Consider the following 22,883-nt stretch of genomic DNA (forward strand, 5'->3'; position numbering starts at 1 on the left):
GTTTAGCTTTCCTTCTCCCCAGAGGCCTGTATTTGTATCCAGTCCCCCTTTGGAGACATTGACAGTGATCATCTATTAGAGTCTAGTTAACCTTTCCTGCTGATCGAATAGCACTGTAAAAGGCAGCTCTTTACCTGTCTCATCTCTGAGGGAATTTGCAGGAAGCCATGATCCCAAAATGAGAAAAGAAACACAGCAAAGTTTGCTTAGATGACCTGTTAGAGAAGCACTTCAGATTTCTAGTCTCTGGTTAACGCAGAATATGCCAGTAAGAGAATAACACTTGCCCTGGTTAATGGATAATACCTGGAGGCAGTAAAGTTTTTAAATTAGATGGAAAGCCTTGTCATTTTTGCTACCTGCTAGAGATGAGATTTTGTCTGGCCTTGACCAAAATAATAAAAATCTTAAGTTTTCTATGACAGTTACATAACTGTATGCTTCTTTGGTCCAGTTGTCCTTTCTAGACACTGTTTGAGTAAAGATTTCTGAGTGGGTGCATGCATTCTTCTTTATCTTTGTTCATAATTACTGTCTTATTTTTTAATGAACCTATCACCACACCTTAATGGTCATTCAAAGTTTTATTTTAATTTTATTTTATTTGGTGTATGTGTGTGTGGTTTTGAAATAGGTAATAGTATGTTGCCCAGGCTGGCCCCAAACTCCTGGGCTCAAGCAATCCTGTGTCAACCTCCAAAGTAACTAAGACTACAGTTGTACCACCCTGCCTGACTTAGGGGTTGCAGATTGCTTTTTTTAAAAAAAAATATTTTATTAGTTATTGATGGACCTTTATTTATTTAAATGCTTATATGTGCTGCTAAGAATCGAACCCAGTGCCTCACACATGCTAGGCAAGCACTCTATACTGAGCCACAACCCCAGCCCTGCAGATTGCTTTTTTTAAAAAAATAGGTGGACACAACATCTTAATTTTATTTTTTTTATATGGTGCTGAGGATCAAACTCACGCATGCTAGACAAGTATTCTACCTCTGAGCCACAACCACAGCCCCCAGATTGCTTTTTGAGTGCGCAGAAAATTTCCTTAAACTTACCTCAAACTCATGCTGTGCTTCTGCAGTAGCATCTCATTAGCCAGACATGGTGTCCAAGAAAGGTAATCAAGTCCAGATCTCTTGTATTGTAATAGTGAAGAGCTTTTGTAGGTCACAATCTTGGGAATTTGCTATAAAATAGTTATGCTGTCAGTGCTTCTCCAAGTAGAAATCAAAAACAATCTAGTTAGTAGCTCTATAATTATCCTTACAGATTCTCAAAATACAGGAATTTAAAATAAAAGGACACTACACTTGAGCCCTTGGGTGTTTAGGGAAAAGTGGTGGACTGTGAAGTAGGAGACAAGTTCTAGGCCCAGCTCTAACATTACTCATGATGTAATCGCTCTGTGCCTTACTTTATTTAGTTGTTGAAGAATGAGAAAATGGTAGGTTGCTGGGGCCTATATTTTACAATAGGACATAGTACATAATAATGTTATTTGAACACTGAGCACTTTATTGAACAGTTTGGAATTCTAAGTTCTACCTTTATGTATAACCTTGAAAATATTTCTTAAACTCTGATCTAAAAATAAACAATTGCATCTAAACATTTTTCGGTAACAGGGTAAGCTATATGGTATTTGAGCTCTTTGAGACATTAGATATTATCAGTGGGGTAAGGTGTTGATATTGCTGTAGAACATATATATTTTAGCTGGTCTTCTTTCCTTTGCCTCTTGTTTTAATCTGGGGTAAAACCTCACTGAACAATTTGAAATTTTAGATATTTCAATAAGGACTAGATTGTATGAACTATATAAGCAAGCATGATATATAGTTCAGATTAAAATCTTACTAATGTTTATGTTTCTTGGCAATATTATTTGCTCTCAAGGCATAAACCCTGCTACTTAATGAAAAAATTTGATTTTCTATGTTTATGTTTATAAAATTAAGATCCCTCTTTTCATTCCTGGTACCATATTTTTAATCACTTGAAGATCAGAGTTCCAAAGTCTAAAGCCAAACTCATCATAATTCCTTACCTGTCCTCCCAAAGACTTCAGTTTCCCCTGCCCCACCCCTTTCCATTTCTATTGTCAAGACCTCCAGTTCTGGCTCTTTTTAATCTTTTTTTTTTTTTTTTTTTTTTTAAATCAGGTATTGAACCCAGGGTGCTTAACCACTTAACCCCAGCCCTTTTTAATTTTTATTTTGAGACAGGAACTTGCCAAATTGTTTAGGGCCTTGCTAAGTTACTGAGGCTGGTTTTGAACTCATGATCCTCCTGCCTCAGCCTCCTGAGCCACTGGAATTAAGGTGTGCACCACAATTTTAGTCCTGTAGTACTGCAATAATTTCCTATCAAACCTCTATTTTGCTTCATTTCCGATTCATTCTGTTTAAGTTTATGTATCTGAATAAGTAGGATCATGTTATTGCCTTGCTTCAATTAACCAGCATTTCCTGCTGTCTAGCATAATTTAATTATCTCCATGATCTGACCATAGTCTCCCTTTCTGATCTTATAAAGTTTTTGCATTTAAAAAAAATATATATTTTTTCTAGTTGTAGATGAACACAACATATTTATTTATTTATTTATATGTGGTGCTGAGGATCAAACCCAGTGCCCCACATGTTCGAGGCAGGCGCTCTACCACTGAGCTATAGCCCCAGCCCTACATTTTTTTTTTAATATTCATTTTTCAGTTGTAGTTGGACACAACACCTTTATTCACTTATTTATTTCTATTGGTGCTGAGGATCAAACCCAGGGTGTCACACTTGTGAGGCGAGCACTCTACCGCTGAGCCACAACCCCAGCCCTTTTTATTGGGTCTTGCTAAATTGCTTAGGGCCTTGCTAAGTTGCCAGGCTGGCTTTAAACTTGTGATCGTCTTCCTTCAATGTCCCAAGTTGCTGGGATTACAGGGTTGTGCTGCCACCCCTGGCTTCTACCAGCTGCTTAAAAGAAAAAATTCCACCTAACATTCATCACTGAGTTCAAATGTGATCCTTTCTATGATGTTCTCACTGATGATCCCTCACATGCTGCTAATCCTATCTTTGAACTACCATGACCCTATTGTCCCTTCTTGTGCATTTTCCATCTACAATATATTTCATATTATAATGATTTGTTTACAGTATATTTTATATGTTGTTTATATAATTTTTAAATTTGTAAATTCCTTGAGAATATTATTATTTACTAGAAAGGAGATTAAGTGAATATATATATATATTTTTTTTTAATGTACCAGGGATTGAACCAGGGGTACTTAACCACTAAGCCACATCCCAGCCTTTTTTAATTGATATTTTGAGATAGGATCTCAATAGGTTGCTTAGTTTCTGGGGCTGGCTTTGAACCTGGGATCCTTCCTGCCTCAGCCTCCCAAGTTGCTGGGATTACCGGATGCACCACTGTACCTGGCTTATTAGTTTTTTTTTTTTTTTTTTTTAAAAAAAAAAACAGCCTTACTGAGGAATATAATTTACTACTATGCAGTTAACCCATTAAAAGTATGTAAATCATTGGCCTTTAGTATACCCATTTGTGTTAACCATCACCATATACAACTTAAGAATTTTCATTACCTCAAAAACAAATTCTCATACCTCTTAGTCATCTTAGCCATTAAACACTACCACCACTACCAATACCTTCAAACATTCAAGTCCTAGGCAACCACTAAATCTATTTTCTTTACCCTATTCTGGACATTTTGTAAAAATGGAATCATACCATGTGTAGTCCTTTTTGAATGGTTTCTTTGAGCATAATGTTTCCAAGGCTCATCCATGTTACAATCTGTGTCAGTACTTTATTTCTTTATAATAATGTTTATGCTCTGAATTTAACACATTTTATTTATCTATTTGATAGTTGATGGGCATTTGGGTTATTTCCACTTTTTGGTTATTATGAATGTTTGGTTTTAATTTGCTGTATATATTGAAAATATTGTGGAAATTGGAAAGAAAAAAGGAAAAATGAAAGGAAGAGAGAATCTTGTGAAAATGGAAGGCGTAGAGGATGAGGGGAGGGAAAGGGGAGATACAGGGGAATGAGAGTGACCAATTATACTATTATGTGCATGTACAAATACACAACAAGTCCCACTGTTATATATGTTTATAATGCACATGAAAAAATAATTTTGTTGTTCATGTCAAGAAAAGGTTTTCTGGGGCTGGGGATGTGGCTCAGGCGGTAGCGCGCTCGCCTGGCATGCGTGCCACCCGGGTTCGATCCTCAGCACCACATACAAACAAAGATGTTGTGTCTGCCGAGAACTGAAAAAAAAATATTAAAAAAAAAAAAGGTTTTATTTTCAACTCTCTGGGAATAAGGGTTTCCAGGGAAGGGGTTAAACTGCATGGTTACCCCTAAATCACAAACTATCATCATGTCTCTCTTATCCAAAGGCAGATGAATATTTTAAGATCCAGTTGGTAGTTAGTCTTGGTTATGATGCAGCTGCTGATTCTCCCTTCCCAACTATTTTAAATTTCTCTAAGTGACCTAAATCTTTTGGGAGCAAATAAACTATTTTTCACATATACTTTCATTTATTCTTTTATTTTCATTGGGTTAGGTAATCATTAAAATATGTCTTATTTATAAAGTGTGAATGGTTTTAAGTATGTATTTATCCAGAAGCTATATGTAAATAAATTGTAGTAATTTCACTGTACTAGGAATCAAGAACCTCCTATAGGCCAGTCTCCCCTACTTAAGTGACCTTGGACAACATATTTAACTGCACTCTTGTTTTCCTATATGTAAAAAGAGGATAATGATTCTTGCTTTATCCCATTTTCTTTTCTTTTTTAGATATGTTTTCTTTTAGTTGTAGATGGACAAAATACCTTTATTTTATTTATTTTTATGTGGTGCTGAGCATCAAACCCAGTGCCTCACAGGTAGTAGGCAAGCACTCTACCACTGAGATACAACCACAGCCTTTTTTTTTTTAATTTGTGAGTATACAGATAAATAAAGTTCTTGCTCAAGAGCATCTTACATGTAGTTTAATAGGGAAGAGCCACATTACTAACACCTTTAAAAGAAAAAAAAAAAAAAGACAGGAAATCAGAACGTGCTGCACCTGGTAGCCCACATCTGTAATCCCAGGGACTTGTGAGGCTGAGGCAGGAATGTTGCTAGTTCAAGGCTAGCCTCTAGCAAGACCCTATTTCAAAATAAAGAATTAAAAGGGCTGGGGATATAGCTCAGTGTACCTTAAAATATTTAAAAACATTATAAAATGCAACGGAAAGTGTGACACAATATCTCAAAATATTTTTGCTCACTATAACTTCAGAGTAACAGTATTTATTAAACCTGCTAAATAACGCCTATTATTTAGTATATTAGTGGAGAAGCCCAATCATTATTCACATTTTAAAATATGTTCGAACATAATTTTAATAGTGTTATATTTTATGCATTAAAAAGTATTCTGTGGGGTGTAGCTCAGTGGTAGAGCACTTGCCTAGCATTTATATGAGGCACTGGATTTGATCCTCAGCACTGCATAAAAATAAATAAATAAATAAAAGGTATTGTGTCCATCTACAACTGAAAGAAAGAAAAAAAAGTATTCTCCAAAAGGGCTTTTAGACCTCACAGGTTAGTGGCACAGATAAAAAAAAATTCTTTTGTAGACTAGTAAGACAAAATGAGGGGCTGGGGATGTGACTCAAGCGGTAGTGCACTCGCCTGGCATGCATGCGGCCCGGGTTCGATCCTCAGCACCACATACAAACAAAGATGTTGTGTCAACTGAAAAATAAATATTGAAATTTAAAAAAATTTAAAAATTAAAAAAAAAAGACAAAATGAGAACAGTGTTAATTTCATCTTATATTTGCACAAACAAGAGAAACTTGCCCTCATGTATTAACTAAACAAAGGGGGGGCTTTCAGTTTCAGTTCTTTAATTTGCAAATGCATAAATAAAAGTAAAGAAAGTGATTATAACAAAAGTCTATATGTTATAGTACATTTTATTTTCTTTCAAGTGTTTTGGGGTTCTTTTTAAATTTTTTTTTAGATGTTGATGAACCTTTATTTTATTCATTTATTTATATGCAGTGCTGAAAATGGAGCCCAGTGTCTCACACATGGCTAGGCAAGTGCTCTACCACTGAGCCATAATCCCAGCCCCTCAAGTGTTTTTGACTTATTAATGAGTGTATCATTTTCAAGTAACTTATGAACAAAATGTTCTAACTAAATTTATTTTGAGATATTTGTGTTTGTTCTTTTAATTCTATTAATTTGCAAAATAAAGTCAAATGTAATTTAAAATGAAATATTTTCAAATTGGGAATGCCAAATACTTATAATGACAATAAAATAATACCATTTATTGTACTCTTGCTGAATGCTAAGTACATAATCTAAGAGTTTTACAAAAACTAACACGTAATCCACAATGACCCAACTGAGCTCTGCCCTCAGCTCTTAGAGCACACTTCCAATAGGTGGGTACTATTCTCTCTCTCCTTCGCATAAAAGTGTGCTGAGGCAATATACATTTGCCCAAGGTCTCACCTCAAGTTGGTAATGGTGTTTTTGTTTTATTTATTTGTTTTGGTACTGGAGATTGAACCTAGGGATGCTCAACAACTGAATCACATCCTCAGCCCTTTAAATTTTTTATTTTATTTATTTATTTTTTATATTAATTTTTTTTATTAGTTGCACATGACGATACAATGATCTTGACATATCATACATTTGAATCAAATGGGTATAGGGTCTTCTAAATTGCTGAGGACCTCACTAAGTTGCTGAGGCTGGTCTTGAAGTTGTGATTCTCTTGCTTCAGCCTCCTAAATTGCCGGGATTACAGACATTTGCTACCATGCTCGGCAAATCATTAGTGGTTTTAAAGATAAAGAATTCTTTTTTCTTGAGATTCACAGGCAGAAACTGAAAGTAATAAACAATCTATATAATAACTCCAAATTTTAATCATTGTGTTACATCTCCTTCTTGAGCTCCAGGCTTGAATCTCTAACTGCTGCCCACATCTATACTTGTTTACTGTGCATGTCCAGCTCAGTTTGTCCAAGACCCCTTCTCCATCACTGTCTTAAACTTCTTCGACATTCACTCAACAAGGGCCTGCTATGATATTTGCAAGCTACCATCATCTTTATTTAGACCTTTCTTGCAACCTGTTTTCCCTCTATCTCTACTATATTCCAAGCTATTCTTTATATTGTTTTATATTTATATTATCTCTGAAAAAAAAAAACAAGTCTGATAATGTGTAATTTTATCACCAACAGTCCTCCAGAATCCTTTGTCCTTGGGTTAAAATCCAAATTCCTGGGCTGGGGATATAGCTCACTTGGTAGAATGCTTGCCTCACATGCACAAAGCCCTGGGTTCAATCCCCAGCGCACACACACACAAAAAAAAAATCCAAGTTACTTAATATTTGCTTACAAAAGCCTTCCAGGTTCTACACTTGACTACTTCCCAACTTTATTTTCCATCCTCTTACTCTCCTTGTTGGATTTACACTTGAACCTTGCTGAATAAACCTACCAAAATCAAAGAAGTTAGACCAGATCCTATGAAAATTTCTAAGATGTTTAGCTCTCTTTCTGTATTCATCTCTGGTTATAGTTTGTGAGCCAGCACAAGACTTTGGACCACACTTTTTTTGTTTCGTTTTGTTTCTTTGCAGTGTTCGGGATCTAACCCAGGCCTTGTGCATGCTAGACAGACATTCTACAACTGAGTTATGCCCTCAGCTCTTAGAGCACACTTCCAATAGCACTGAACTATATAGTATACTACTTGGATAGATAGTGTCAGAAACATGGGGATGCCTCAAGAAATTAGGCACGTAGACAGGCACAGTGGCGCATGCATGCCTGTAATTCCAGCGGCTTGAAGGCTGAAGCAGTAGGATTGCAACCTTCAAAACCTGGAGGCACTAAGCAACTCAGTGAGACCCTGTCTCTAAATAAAATACAAAATAGGGCCTTAGATGTGGTTTCGTATTTGAGTGTCCCCGATTTCAATCCCTGTTATCCAAAACAAACAAACAAACAACAACAAGCCCACAAAGAAATTAGGCACATACTCAGAAAGCCAAACTTTTTTTTTTAACATTTTCATTTTTTTTTTAAAGAGAGAGTGAGAGAGAGAATTTTTAATATTTATTTTTTAGTTTTTGGTGGACACAACATCTTTGTTTGTATGTGGTGCTGAGGATTGAACCCGGGTCGGGTCGCACGCATGCCAGGCGAGCGGGCTACCGCTTGAGCCACATCCCCAGCCCTGAAAGCCAAACTTTTTACTTCTGCAGAAGGGTGTGCTACTGAACAGAGTCTGACAAGCAAGCACACTTGGGCTGGTAGTCTGCCTGTTTTCATCCTTAAGGCAGCACTGCCCCTGCTCTGATAGAAGGAGCTTGGGGTTACAATATGCCTGATTGGCTAATTTTAAAATTGGGGCAGCAAAGGAAGGGCTGTAGTTAAAATGGCTACAATTGGATACAGGTTGGGAAGCTCAAAATGATTGTGATTTTATCTTACCTCTGATTTTACACTTAAGGCAAAATACTATATCCTGAAAGTGGACCATCAGATTATTTTTCACAAGCAAAATTGTGAAATAACTTGTTACAGAAGACTACATACAGTATAACCTTTTTTCTAGAGCTCACAAATGATCATTCACAGTTAATTTTATTACTTAGGGATATGTGATTAAGGCATAAACCCAAACATTTTAGAAATGTGCTTCTGTGGGAAAAAGGATGGGGTGGGAAGAAACACACAGGTACAGTAATGACAGTGTTCCAATTTTTAGATTGCCAGTTTTATTGTAATACTTCATAACTCATTGACACATATACTATGTATGTTTTTTTGTGTGGAAAATTCTGAAAATATTTTTAAATTAAAATAATTATGGGGAAAAGTTAATAAAGTTCTTTTTTTTCCCTTAGTATATCAATCCTGAACAAAGACAAAGACCAAGAGTGCTGAGTGTCACATGTATACACAAACACTGAATCCATTATTTTAGTGGCCATATAAGTTTTTAGTATACAGCAGGCCTTTCCTTTGCATAAGAAGGAAGAAAATCATGAACAACTTTTTAAAAACCAGGTTATATATTCAGAAATGACATCTGCTATTTTATAACACAATGCATCTAAATTTTATATGGGGTAGTTAGTTTGGCCATTTCCTTTGTGTTTCTAAAAGGAGAATAGGACAACAGGAACAAAAAGTATTGCAGTGAACTCAGAATATGACAACTGAATATTATTATTTACATGATCTTGGTTGTAGAGTATTTTCAAAGCTTTCATTGAGTGTTTCTCTTTGAAAAATAGTCTGATAGGTAAAGGTTACTTTTGCAGTTCAGATTTTTACTAAGTAAATTTAGAGATTTTCATCCCAGGCTGCACATTAGAATCACCTAGAGGAACTTTTAAAAAAGTAATTTGAGGTAAAATTCATATAACAAAATTTAATTATTTATTTTTAAAGTAGTCCTGGGGATTGAACCCAGGGCCTATTAGCCATTTTTTTTTTCTAAAATTTTTTGTTATAGTTTAGATGGACACAATACCTTTATTTATTTTTATGTGGTAAAGAGGATCGAACCTAGTGCCTCACATGTGCTAGGCAAGCACTTTACTACTGATCCAACTGAGCTATGCCCTCAGCTCTTAGAGCACACTTCCCCAGCCCTCAAATTAACCATTTTTAAATGAACAACTTAGTGACATTTAGTGCATTCCCCATATTGTATATCCACCACCTCTAATCTAGTTCCAAAACCTTTCCATCATTCCAAAGAACCTGTTAGTACTCCCTCATTCTCTCAGCATTTTCTATTCATTCCCCACTCTTCCAAACTCCTGGCAGCCACCAGTCTGCATGTTTTCTGTATAGATTTATCTGTTTCATATAGTGTGGGATCTTTTCTCTTTAGCTTAACATATTTTTTCACTTAACATATTGTTTTTGGGATTCATCCATGGTGTAGCTTTATCAGTATTTTGTTCCTTTTTATAGCAGAGTGATATTTCATTGCATGTACATATCACTGTTTATTCATCTTTTGATGGATATTTGGGCTGGTTTTTGGTTTAGGCTATAGTAGAATTGTGGGATCAAATGATAATTTTGTGTTTAACATTTTGAGGAAGTGCCAAATTGTTTACATAGCAACTGGACCGTTTTGCATTTACCTTGGGAATTTTAAAATCTAATAATTTTGGTGTATTTTATAAACATGCCAGTGTACAATTAATTATGGAGGGAGGACAGTCCTTCACTATAGAGTTTGAAAAGCACTTCATAATTCATTCTTTTTCACTGGTATTTAATATTTCACTTTGTGAATACATCACTATATTCATTGTACTTTTAAAAAATTTTTAAAAATATTTTTTAGTTGAAGTTGGACACAATACTTTTATTTATTTATTTTTATGTGGTGCTGAGGATCAAACCCAGAACCTTGCATGTGCTAGACGAACACTCTACCACTGAGCCATAACCCCAATCCAATTTTTTTAAACATTTTTTAATAACTTTTTTTTTTAAATGAGGTGTTGAGAACCACACCTAGTGCCTCATCCATGCTAGGCAAGCGCTCTACCTCTGAGCTATAGCCCCAGCCCCTTTGCATCAGTTTTTAGGGTATATACCTGGAAATGAAATTGCTGGATGGTGAGATGCATGCATCTTCAATTTAGATAGTCCTATACTGTTGTCCACATTACTGCACTAGTTTGTCCCACCATTGCTGAATTTATGAGTTTCTTCAGATCCTATATTATGATTTGACTCACTCTAAAACACATTGCTGCCAGGTACATTGATACATACCTGTAACACCAGAGACTTTAACCCCAGAGGCTAAAGCAGGAGGAGCCCAGGTTCAAGGCCAGCCTCAGCAACTTAGCAAGTTATGGAGGAGGGGACAGTCCTTCACTATAGAATTTGAAAAGTTTGAATTGAGATGTTAGCAGGTTAGGTAACTTAGTGAGATCCTGTCTCAAAATAAAAAAAGAGAGCTAGGGATGTGGCTTTGTTGTTAAAAGACCCTGGATTTAAACCCTATTACCAAAATAAATAAATAAGACTTGGGGATATAGCTCAGTAATTTCAATTCCCAGTACCAAAACAAACAAAACTTCCACAATTCAGGTTTCTTTTTATATAAATATAACTTTTCCTGAAATATCTCCTTCTTTTGAAAGGAAGGAATAAGATATAATTACACTGCCTACCAGTTGTGTTGTTTTGGCAAATTACTTAATCTTTATGAAGCTAGTGTGTGAAGTGGGGAAAATACCCTTTTTTCCCCATGTAGTTGATGTTAATACAGGTGTAATAACACATTTAAAAGGACTTTGCCCAGTACCCAATTCATAATAGAAATTACCGCAGTATATATTTGTTAAACAAGTATTTACTGAAAATATATTTTATGTGAAACTAGGATTGGGAATAGAGAGGTTAGCAGGATCTCTTCTATGTAGTGCTATATAGATATTAAGTCACATTCTCAAATAGGGGGAAATGTCTGTGGTAAGAGAAATGTTACAAGAGGATTATCTTTCTTATTCATTTTTTAAATTAATTTATTAATTTATTTAGTGGTACTGAGTATTGAACCCAGAGGTGCTTTACAACTGAGCTACATCCCAGACCTTTTTGTTTTTTATTTTTGAGACAGAGTTTTGTGAAGTTGCTGAAACTGGCCTCTAATTTGTAAGCCTTCTGCCTCAGCCTCCCAAATGCTGGGATTACAGGCCTGCACCATTGCACACTCAGCTCTTTCATATAATTTATACACTGCATTCATTGCAATTACTAATTGGTAACTATTAGGTGGTAAATTATGTTTCAGTACTTTACTTCCTTGTGTATTTTCAGTAGGTACTAAATTTTTTTCATTTAACATACATTACTTTTGTAATCAGAAAAAAAGGGTGTTATCTAAATTGATAGCATTTGTTAAAGGAACATGGACTATAAACCTTAATAAAAATGCAACATTTATAAAGGAATACTCAGGGATTTAATTTTTTGCTAATTTATGTAAACATGGACTATAATCATATTTACTGGAATTAGATAGAGAGTTGTGTAGCATTGAGATTTTTCCCTTTATTATTTGTATTAGGGATTGAACCCAGGGGCACTTAACCACTGAGCCACATCCCCAGCCCTTTTTATTTAGAGACAGGGTCTCACTAAGTTGCTTAGGACCTTGCTAAGTTGCTGAAGCTAGCTTTGAACTTGTGATCCTTTTACCTCAACCTCCTTGGCCAATGGGATTACAGGCATACACCACCACACCTGGCCTCTATCAGGAATTTTAGGTGAACAATTGAAAGAATGATTTCTCCAAAACTCTTTTCTTGTTCTCTTTTAGGGGAGAGAAATTTTTTTTCTTTGCCCTCCAAAAGTTTGATAATTGAGTTAATGAACATATTATGTGGGAAGTGATTGAAGTTTTTATAACATCCTGAGCTACAGAAAGGAATAGGGGCTCAGGGCTTCTGGAGGCAGGAGAGGAGAGCACAGCAAATAGAAACTTGTCTCCTTAAGCTGATAAAGTTTCTCATGTAAACTACCCTCAGAAGAATAAGTAACATCTGTGGCAATCTTTCTCTGTTCCAGGTGATACCATCATCCCCAAATCCTATTTTTAGACAGATGGAAGACCTCAGAGAAAAGACCTCTGCTTGCCTCTGCTATTTACTAGTGTAGGTTACCTGTATATTTATTAACTTCTTAAAAGGACAGCTTTTCAGAGCTATTCCCATGTCTAAACTTTTCTGAATGACCAGATGGAAATATGCCAAAAAAAATAGATTTTGGAGTGGCATATTTTGGTCTTCCACACCCATTAAAAGGCCAAGTAGTTTAGCTCTTTGATTTTATTTTAGTTTGGTCAAGTATCTAAGTTTTCCTTTGGCAAAATATATAACCATTTTTTTAAAAATGCTTAACCTTGATTTAGATTTAGATTTTTTGATTAACTTTTTTTTGTTGTTTTTAGAAAATGTTCTGTTAATGGAATTACTTGGGCATTTGATCAGAGAATGGACTTTTTACTCTTGTATTGCATACAATACAAAATAATTGCGAAAAAGAATTTTGTCTTAAGAGACAAGTTGATTGCTGGAAATAATAAGTGTCTACTTTTATCTGACTAGGAACTACTTTTAATTCCAAGGAAAAACTGGAAGCACAATGGGAGATGACAGTGAATGGTTGAAATTGCCAGTTGATCAAAAATGTGAACACAAGGTAAGACTCATCTGAAATTTAAATTTCAGTGTTATTGACTTGTTTTGGCACCAATGGGATTGCTCTCTTACTTAGAAGCATGTGAAAACATTGGCAGTTTCAAAAAACACTAGTGCCTTTTAGATGCATGTTATTTCATGTCTTTGAAAATAGGTGTCTCCAGCTCAATTTTAAAAATATTTTTGAGTTTTGGGAAAGATTTGAAGCTCTATCGATGAGCTAAATCCCCATCCCATGCAATTTTATTTTGAAACAAGATCTCCCAAAATTGTCCATTCTGGCCTCAGTTTGCAATCCTCCTGCCTCGGCCTCTCAAGTAGCTGGGTTTATAGGTACGCATCATGATGCCTGGCTTCAATAATTTTTAAAACAACAAATATCTACCAGTTAGTAGATTTTTTTTTTTTGTATTTCATTCTCTCCCTTGTAAATTTATTCTCCTCTAAGTTCTCAAGTTACCTGTTTTGTGTTCTTAACAACTAGTTTCCTTTAATCTTCATTATTTAAATTTATGGTTGTTGATTATTAAAAATACAGAATAGAATTATTAACTCACACAGTTGTATCATTAGAATTCTACCTGTGAAGAGTAGAAATTTGAAAGTTTAGTTCCTGTGTCCTCAGACAGAACCACTTCTTCATTCTCTGTAATAATCACCATCATTCAGGCCCCTCCCCACAAGGGCCTTGTGCATTCTAGGCAAGTCTAGGCAAGTACTTTACCACTGTGCTACTTTGTATTTAATCATACAAAGTAGTCTTTCTCTAATACTGGAATGTAAGCTCCTGGAGGGCCAAAACTATATTGGTTTTTATATATTAAATACCTGTTGTATAGGGGCTGGAGTTGTGGCTGAGCAGTAGAGCACTTGCTTTGCAAAAGTGTGGCCCTGGGTTTGATCCTCAGCACCATATAAAATTGAACAAAGATATTATATCTATGTATAGCTATAAAATTTTTTCTTAAATTGATAGTATAGTATAGAACTTCCTAATGTTACACAAATGATGCTTAAAAATAGCATCCTTTGGAGAATAGGAAGTTTCATCAGTGTGATTTCTTATGCTTGAGTTTCAATATCTTCAATGGCAACTAATACTTGGAAACAAAATGAAACACATTTATCTTTTTTTTTGAAAATTATCTGAATTTCTTAAGCTCCTTTCTTGTTTCCATTCATGGTGTCCTTTGTTCAAATTACTTGTATAAGATTTTCAGTTTTACTTCTTCTCTTCCAGATTAATAGTAGATAATATCATTATATTTTCAAAATGATTAATATTTCAAAAATATTACTTTTATTTTAGCTGTGGAAAGCAAGGTTAAGTGGATATGAAGAAGCCCTGAAGATCTTCCAGAAAATAAAGGATGAAAAGAGCCCAGAATGGTCCAAGTTCTTAGGATTGATCAAAAAATTTGTCACTGATTCCAATGCAGTGGTTCAACTGAAAGGACTAGAAGCTGCACTTGTTTATGTTGAAAATGCCCACGTAGCAGGAAAGTAAGCAGTTTCTAATTGTTCTGGTAACAATCCTTGTCAGGAGCTATATAGGTTACATGTATTTATAAATCCTTAGTTATTAACAGTTTTAGAATATAAGAATTTTCTTACTTTTGTAACTCCTTGATATTTGTTTTTCATAGTTTTCACTTTCAAAGTCTAAATGGTACCTGGGATCTCTTTAAAAGGATTAAAACAAAAGTCAGAGCTGGACACATTGGCACACAACAGTAATCCCAGTGGCTCAGAAGGATGGGGCAGGAGGATCACAAGTTCAAGGCCAGCCTCAGCAACTTAGCAAGGACCTAGGCAACTTATTGAGTCCCTGTCTCAAAATAAAAAGGGCCGGGGATGTACCTCAGTGGTTACGTGCCCCTGGGTTCAATCCCCTGTACCCCCTCCCCCCAAAAAATAGAAATCAGATCTTGAGCTTTTATCTTAAAGTTTAGACATTTTATCTCCTGGGAGAGGGAGCGCTGACTAAAACTCTGTGACTCGTGGCTTGTTTGACTTGAGCTACAGGTGAGAGAAGTTTGCATTTACCCACTTTCCTATACCTCGTAAACCTAATGATTTTTTTTTTTAACGTCTTTATGTCATCGATTAGAATCTTTGATACTAATCAGAGTTGGGATTCTGACTTAAGTGCACAAGAAAGATGTTGGGACCTGACTTGAGTGCACAAGAAAGATGTACTTGATTCAAAAATTGAAACATTATGGCTGGGATTGTGGCTCAGTGGTAGAGCACTTGCCTACATGTGAGGCACTGTGTTCAATTCTCAACAAACACCACCTGTAAATAAATGAATAAAATGAAGTCTCTCAACAACTAAAAAAAACTTTAAGAAAAATTGAACCAATAAAGAGAAGAAATCATATGAAAGTTTAGTTAACCAGCAAACCATTGCTTTTTTCATTTTTTTAAATATCAGAAACAACTTTTTTGACAAATCCTGTACATAATTCCAACCCACCCAATTCTTCTAGTCCCCAGGAGTATAGATTTTATTTAATTTAGTGGAGACTCAAATCGTTACTGTAAAACTTTGCTGAGGAATTGAGAGCAGTCTTTTCATATTAAAGGTACATATATCCTTTTATGCCCTTGTATGAAGAAATTCTCTTGTCCAAAGAAGTATTTAAAGTGATTTAAAATTTTTCAAAAAGCAAACACTTTGTACTCTTATTTTTATAACATATACTTGTATATCCACACATACGTGAGAGAAAGAGAGAGACATGCTTTAGAGAAAGGTCTAGAAGGATGGATATCAAACATAGGAAATAGGATAGGATTTAAAGACATTTTTGCTTTCTTCTTTGAATTTTTTTACATTTATAAACTGAAGCTATGGTGTGATATGTCTTAAACTGTCGCTTGCATAAGGTTTTATTGATGTTCTGAAATGTAAATTTACAAATTAGAAACTCATTTACTTTGAAGCATTTGTAAAAGTACTTCTATACCCCATTTCCATGACTACTAAAGCATGTCTTTTGTGTCTGGTGGTGTTTGTTTATGTTGTAGAACCACAGGAGAAGTTGTATCAGGTGTTGTTAGTAAAGTATTCAACCAGCCTAAAGCCAAAGCCAAGGAACTTGGCATAGAGATTTGTCTCATGTACATAGAGATTGAGAAAGGAGAGGCTGTGCAAGAAGAGCTTCTAAAAGGCCTGGACAATAAGAACCCCAAGATAATTGTGGCCTGTATAGAGACACTGAGGAAAGCCTTAAGGTAAGATTTTTCCTTTGCTTTAGTTCTGTTAACTAGAGGATGTCAACTGAGTTTGGGTTCCTAATTTAAACAGAAATGGAAACTGCTAAACTTGACTTGGCATACCACAACAGGAAAGTGATCTGGAAAAGATGAAGTCATTCCTCAAATGTGGCACTTTGTATTGGGTAGTTTTAGCCTTCAAGTGTGTTATATGATTACTTTCTCTAAATCCCTTTCTAATGAAGATGAACAGGGGTACTTGTCAGCCAGTCAAAATTAGCCATCTAGTAGAAATGTACTCCCAAGGTATTTCACCAGTTTCTTTTTCTGTCCTCAAGTACAGACTTATGTACTTTGAAGTGTTGGCTATGAAGACAGTTTGTTGGCAATAGCAAATCTTGATTTAGATATTTTTTTGGCAAAGTGGAAGCAAACGGCTATATGCTTTTAAGCAGAAGCACAGCATCAGCAAATAGAAAATAACTTTTACATAATAAGTCATTTTCAAACCTAGAATTTCTCATTTGGCATGAAGCTTTTCATGAATGGAATCTTCGTTCAGGAATAAGTGGCTGCAATTTGTTATGAAACTCTGACTTAGATCAGTACTTTTTTTCTGATTTGGCAGTCCTTCTAATCTGATATCCTATCTCCAATACTATCCACTTTAGACACCTTAGAAAACAGTGAAATCATCATTCTTTAATGTTGTTAAACTAACTTTGATTTATGTCTTAAACTTTTATATTGTCTTTTGCAAAAATTTGACTTCACCTAGATACTTATGTGATAAAGTCTTCCTTATTTCTAGCTTAGAGTACATATGTATTTTATGAGAATCAAATAATATATTTATTCTTTCTCATAGAAATTTAGCAAATTGACTTAAGTATCAGAATTGTGCTTGTATCAGTAGAGCTATTCCCTAATAAAATACAAAATATACTATAATCTTCTACCTTTATATTAGAAGTTTTTAGTCTAAACTCTCACATACTCTAGTTATTTCATCTTTTAACTGACTGGGAAATAAGAGTAGGGAAAGAACAAATTAGATATTTCTTCTTGTTAGATATTTCCTCGTAGTAGCAGCGATGGCAGCAGCAGCAGCAGCAGCAGCAGTAGTAGTAGTAGTTGTTGTTTTAATACTGGGGCTCTTACCCAGGGCCTCACTCATGCTATATCCCTAGCTCTGTCTTCATTATTGATTTTGTTATTTAGTCCATCCTGGTGTGGTTCTTAATTGTTCTAAAGCATTTCAGAATTTATAGTGGAACTAGGTAGATATCTGATCTTTAAGAACCTTGAACCTTGAAGCCAAACTAGGAGTTCCAAAATCTCTTCAAGTTATCTTTGTTAGTGGTAGCTTCAAAAGAGTTTCAGAAACATTCTGTTGTCCCTAACACAGACTTTAAATCTTTCAATTTTTTTTCTATAGTAATATGTTTAATATCAAAATTAGGTTTGGATTTGTTATGGTAATTGTTTTCCATGTGGATTTGCTCTCTCTATTTGTTTCTATTTTTCAGAAATAGGCTAAGCTAGAGAAACAAAAAAAAAGAATAAGATGAAACAATAGTAATATAAAGGAAGAATTCCCCCTTCTTTTGTTCAAAGGAAGATTTAAGAGACTCAATTATTAGGTTCTTCAGGCATCATGTTAAATAACCCAAAACTAAATGGTTTAAGATCACCATAATTTCTAATTTTTCCATTAGACTTAAAGATCAACTGAGCCAAGTTAAGTTTCTTTCCTAATAACATAAAAGACATTTTAAAGGAGATTTAAGAGTCATTTAGTTATTTTAATCTATAAATATATAACATAGCCAGGAATATTGTTAAAAATCACTTTCTTGGGAAAGTATTTTCACATTTTTCTTTCATCTATTGGAATATGCCTATAGCTATTGCTGAACAATTTTGTTAAATTAGTGCAAATTAAATATATTTATACATGTTAGATAATAAACAATATATTTAGGTCATACTACTCATTCAGAAATTCAGTGTTTCTTTCATAAGTAAATCCTTCCTGTTCCAGAATTTATTGTTCAGAAATGTTAGTAGTGATTTCAGAAAACTAAAATTGAAACTTATATATCCATCACATACTATATTTTCAAGTTGTTAAATTTTATGTGATAGATATATAAGGTTAAATATGCTATATTCTTTTTTGAGGGAGGTTGCTAATAGGAATTGATTTCAGGGATGTTTTACTAATGAGCTGTATCCCCAGCCTTTTTATTTTATTTTGAAAGAGGATCCCATTAAATTTCCCAGGCTGGCCTCAAACATGGTATCCTCCTGCATCATCCTGATGCAACTCCTGCATCAGTTGCTGGGATTATAGATGTGCATCCCTACTTGGCTCTAAATATGATAACTTTGGGGGAGAGAGGGTACTGGGGATTGAATTCAGGGGCACTTGACCACTGAGCCACATCCCCAGTCCTATTTTGTATTTTATTTAGAGACAGGGTCTCCCTGAGTCACTTAGCGCCTCACTTTTGCTGAGGCTGGCTTTGAACACACAATCCTCCTGCCTCAGCTTCTCTAGCTGCTGGGATTACAGGCATGCACCACACCGCACCCAGCATGATACCTTTCTAAATGAAGTCAGATTACAATTATTTTCCCCATGAAAAACTAAAGCAAAGAGATTTAATTTAAATTGTATGCAGTTATAGTATGAAACTAGCAAAATCAGTAATGAAACACTGCCAGGATTTGTAATCTTCTGGTTGAGTGAATTATCTTAATTATAAGAATATTTAAAGTTTACTTAAAGTAGATTTCACTCATCTATACATTTATTAGCTAACTTACTTTTTTTAGATTTTTTTATATAGTTAAGATACTACATGTCTTTGTCCTTTAGTTTGAATTATTCCTTGTCCGAAAGTTAATTTTAAAATGGTAATGTTATCTTGAGCCCTAGACATTAAAAAATACTCTTTTAAGGATGACACCCAAATACATACATAGTTCCTCCCTCCCCTTTTTTCTTTTTGCTGCCTTAAAAGAAAAAAGTTCAATGTATATAACTCTGTTAATAAATGGTATAAAATTATGCATGCATACCCAATCCAAGTACATTGGGTGTTGATGATTTTTTCCCCCAATTTTTTTTACTTCTAGTGAATTTGGTTCCAAAATCATCTTGCTTAAGCCTATTATCAAAGTATTGCCAAAACTCTTTGAGTCTCGAGAAAAGGCTGTTCGAGATGAAGCCAAACTAATTGCTGTGGAGATTTATAGATGGATTCGGGATGCTCTGAGACCCCCATTACAAAATATAAATTCTGTTCAGGTAAGGCACAAAGTTCTCTACTTTCCTTTGCAGAAGGTTAATATGAAAATATTCCCTTTCTATCATTGTTGATATTCTGTCCTTTTCTGTCCTTATACATAATCCCGTATACTATACAAGCACTCTACCACTGAGCTACCGCCCCCCAGCTCCATTCTTTTTTTTTTTTTTTTTAAGAATTTTTTTTAATATTCATTTTTTAATTTTCAGCGGACACAACATCTTTGTTTGTATGTGGTGCTGAGGATCGAACCCGGGCCACACGCATGCCAGGCGAGCGCGCTACCACTTGAGCCATATCCCCAGCCCCCCCAGCTCCATTCTTAATTCCTGTATGCTAGTGTTAAATCTGTAACAGTTTAAAATGTCGCTTTATATTTCTATTAGGTAGCAGGACTTGGACTTTTCTATTTTGGTGAAGCACATTATATCTGGCTTTTTCTTAAAATTAGTTTTGGAGACATTTCTGACAGAATATAATCTGAATTCATGAACTAATGAGATTGTCTTAAAATATGGATTTTATTCTTCCATTACTGCTTGAGACATAGATCTTCAGTGTAGTAAATATAAGTTGATTTGACTTAAGCAACAAAATATATACAATTTAAATTTATTTTTTCTTGTTTGCCCTATTAAAGCCACATAAATAAGAAATTGAGGGCTGGGGATGTGGCTCAAGCGGTAGCGCGCTCGTCTGGCATGTGTGCAGCCCCGGGTTCGATCCTCAGCACCACATACAAACAAAGATGTTGTGTCCGCCAAATACTAAAAAAAAATAAATATTAAAAATTCTCTCTCTCTCTCCCTCTCTCTCACTGTCTCTCACTCTCTCTTTAAAAAAAAAAATTTTTTTTCTTGAAAAAAAAAAAAAAGAAAGTGAGTGCCAATATAAAGTGAATATAAATATTAAGTTTGTTCTCTAACGGTAGAATGTAGATAAGTTTTATAAAAATATTTTTATATTTTCAGTTGAAAGAACTTGAAGAAGAATGGGTCAAACTGCCAACAGGTGCTCCTAAACCAAGTCGGTTTCTGCGTTCCCAACAAGAATTAGAAGCTAAATTGGAACAGCAGCAGTCTGCTGGTGGAGATGCTGAGGGAGGTAAGCTCATTTAAACTCCAGTTTCCATAAAAATTAGTAAGTACTGCCACTGCCACAAGATTCTGTTACTGGGCATATTTTGAAGGACTAGCTTTCATAAATTTTAAGTTTCATGTGGCACTAATTACTATTACCCCTCAGGGATGTGAAAGAACTAGTAACTAAAGTAAAACCTTTCTATTTTTAAGGTTTGTTTTGTTTTGTTTTTCCTCCTCGAAGGTGGTGATGATGGTGATGAGGTGCCTCAAATAGATGCTTATGAGCTTTTGGAAGCAGTAGAGATCCTTTCCAAACTTCCCAAAGACTTTTATGACAAAATTGTAAGTATGGCTAAACTTCTTTTATTTATTTCATTTTAAATAATTACTTGGATAGAGTTAGAAAATGTTCCGCTGAGCCCTTTTCTGGTATATTCTCCTGCAGACTATATCTTCCTTAATAGGATGAGTTAGTTGCTTTCTTACCTCCCATACTACTTTGTACATGCAAATATTTTGGTACTTTTCGTTTCATTTTTTTGCCAAAAATCAGAACATTATTCTTGAGTTCTTTTTCATCATTTGTTATCTGATTTTACCACTAAATAGCTCTCAAAATTCATCCCCCTTTTTTCATCCCTACTGCCACTACATTAACCCAGGGTTTCTTGACCTTGGTACTGTTGCCCTTTTTTTTTTTCCCAAATAACTGTTTTGGTGGAGCTTCCTGTGCATTGTAGGATATTTAGCAGCATCTGTGGCATTTACCCACCAGTAGTACCATTCCCTTAAATAATAATAATCAAAAATGTCTCCAGACATTGCTAACATGTCCATTTGAAAAAAAAAAATACTTTATGCCAATTACCACCATCTATTTTTCCCTCTTCCTGTCACATTTCTCAGTGTAATTTTAGGTACCATTTTTTAAAATGCAAACTTACCATACTAAAACCTGATAAAACTCTTCAGTGACTTCTACTGGTCTTAGAGATCATTCTATGGACATGGAGACCATCTGTGGCACATTTGAAGACCCCATTTATCTTCCAGCCATTTCTCTGATTATTCTCTCTTTCCTATTTTAGGCCATGCTGGGCATCTCCCAGTAGCAAAAGTACCACTATTTAAAAAAAAAAAAAAAAAAAACGCTGGGTATTGGGCTGGGGTTTTGGCTCAGTGGTGGAGTGCTTGCCTAGCATGTGCAAGACACTGGGTTTGAGTCTCAGCACCACATATAAATAAATAAAGATCCATCAATAACTAAAAAAACATTTTAAAAAAACCCACTAGGTATTAACATATGCAGTTTTTTCTACCAATAATATTCCTCTCTCAATAGTTCTCCAAATAATACCTCTTCAGCTTTTAAGCCTCACCTTAAGCATCACTTTTTCAGGAGGGTCCTAACCACCTCAACTAAATTCATTTCTCTGGTTCTGTAACAAAACAGCTTGTACATGTTCTTCATTCTAGTTATGATCTCATAATTATTTATTGAAGACATTTCTGGATATACTATCAATTCCTTGAGTATCTAATTAACTTCTGACTGACAAATAAACATTTGATAAATTGGATTAAATTATAATCTCCTCCAGGGTGTCAATCTTTGTATTCCCTGTTCTTTCAAATAATGGGTATTCAAATTGTTGAATGATTATTTGATCCCAAATTAAACATATTCTACTTTATAATCATAAAACAAGGATTAGAATTATACTCACAATCAGAAAACTGACTTCCAAAGTTAGATCTGTTTTGGTTGCTGGTTATATGATTATTCTTGTCTTTTTAATGCTGTCAAAATAGAATTTCCTTTATTTTAATTATGTCACTATAAGATGGACTAGAAATGCTTTTTATGATGTTTTCTGTTTGATGCCTATTTATTAACATTTGCCTAGTAAATGAGATGGAAAAGTATAACAT

The 22,883-nt window shown here is 34.8% G+C and overlaps 1 protein-coding gene across 6 annotated transcripts in view; it reads left to right on the forward strand.

Moving 5' to 3' along the window:
- Ckap5 (cytoskeleton associated protein 5) overlaps positions 1-22,883 on the forward strand; it is a 103,064-nt gene that overhangs the window by 23,356 nt on the left and 56,825 nt on the right. For 5 of the 6 annotated variants that reach the window (XM_077798116.1, XM_077798120.1, XM_077798119.1 and 2 more), the window contains exons 2-7: positions 13,238-13,331; positions 14,640-14,833; positions 16,364-16,570; positions 19,697-19,868; positions 20,841-20,973; positions 21,193-21,293. In XM_077798116.1, the coding sequence (XP_077654242.1) occupies positions 13,275-13,331; positions 14,640-14,833; positions 16,364-16,570; positions 19,697-19,868; positions 20,841-20,973; positions 21,193-21,293 (864 nt within the window). In that variant the 5' untranslated portion in view covers positions 13,238-13,274. Of the gene's footprint in view, positions 1-12,698; positions 12,785-13,237; positions 13,332-14,639; positions 14,834-16,363; positions 16,571-19,696; positions 19,869-20,840; positions 20,974-21,192; positions 21,294-22,883 lie in introns of all 6 variants that reach the window. The other variant, XM_077798117.1, reaches the window with a different exon arrangement.

This window comes from Urocitellus parryii, chromosome 4 (genome assembly GCF_045843805.1).
Source record: "Urocitellus parryii isolate mUroPar1 chromosome 4, mUroPar1.hap1, whole genome shotgun sequence".
Classification (NCBI taxonomy): Eukaryota; Metazoa; Chordata; class Mammalia; order Rodentia; family Sciuridae; genus Urocitellus; species Urocitellus parryii.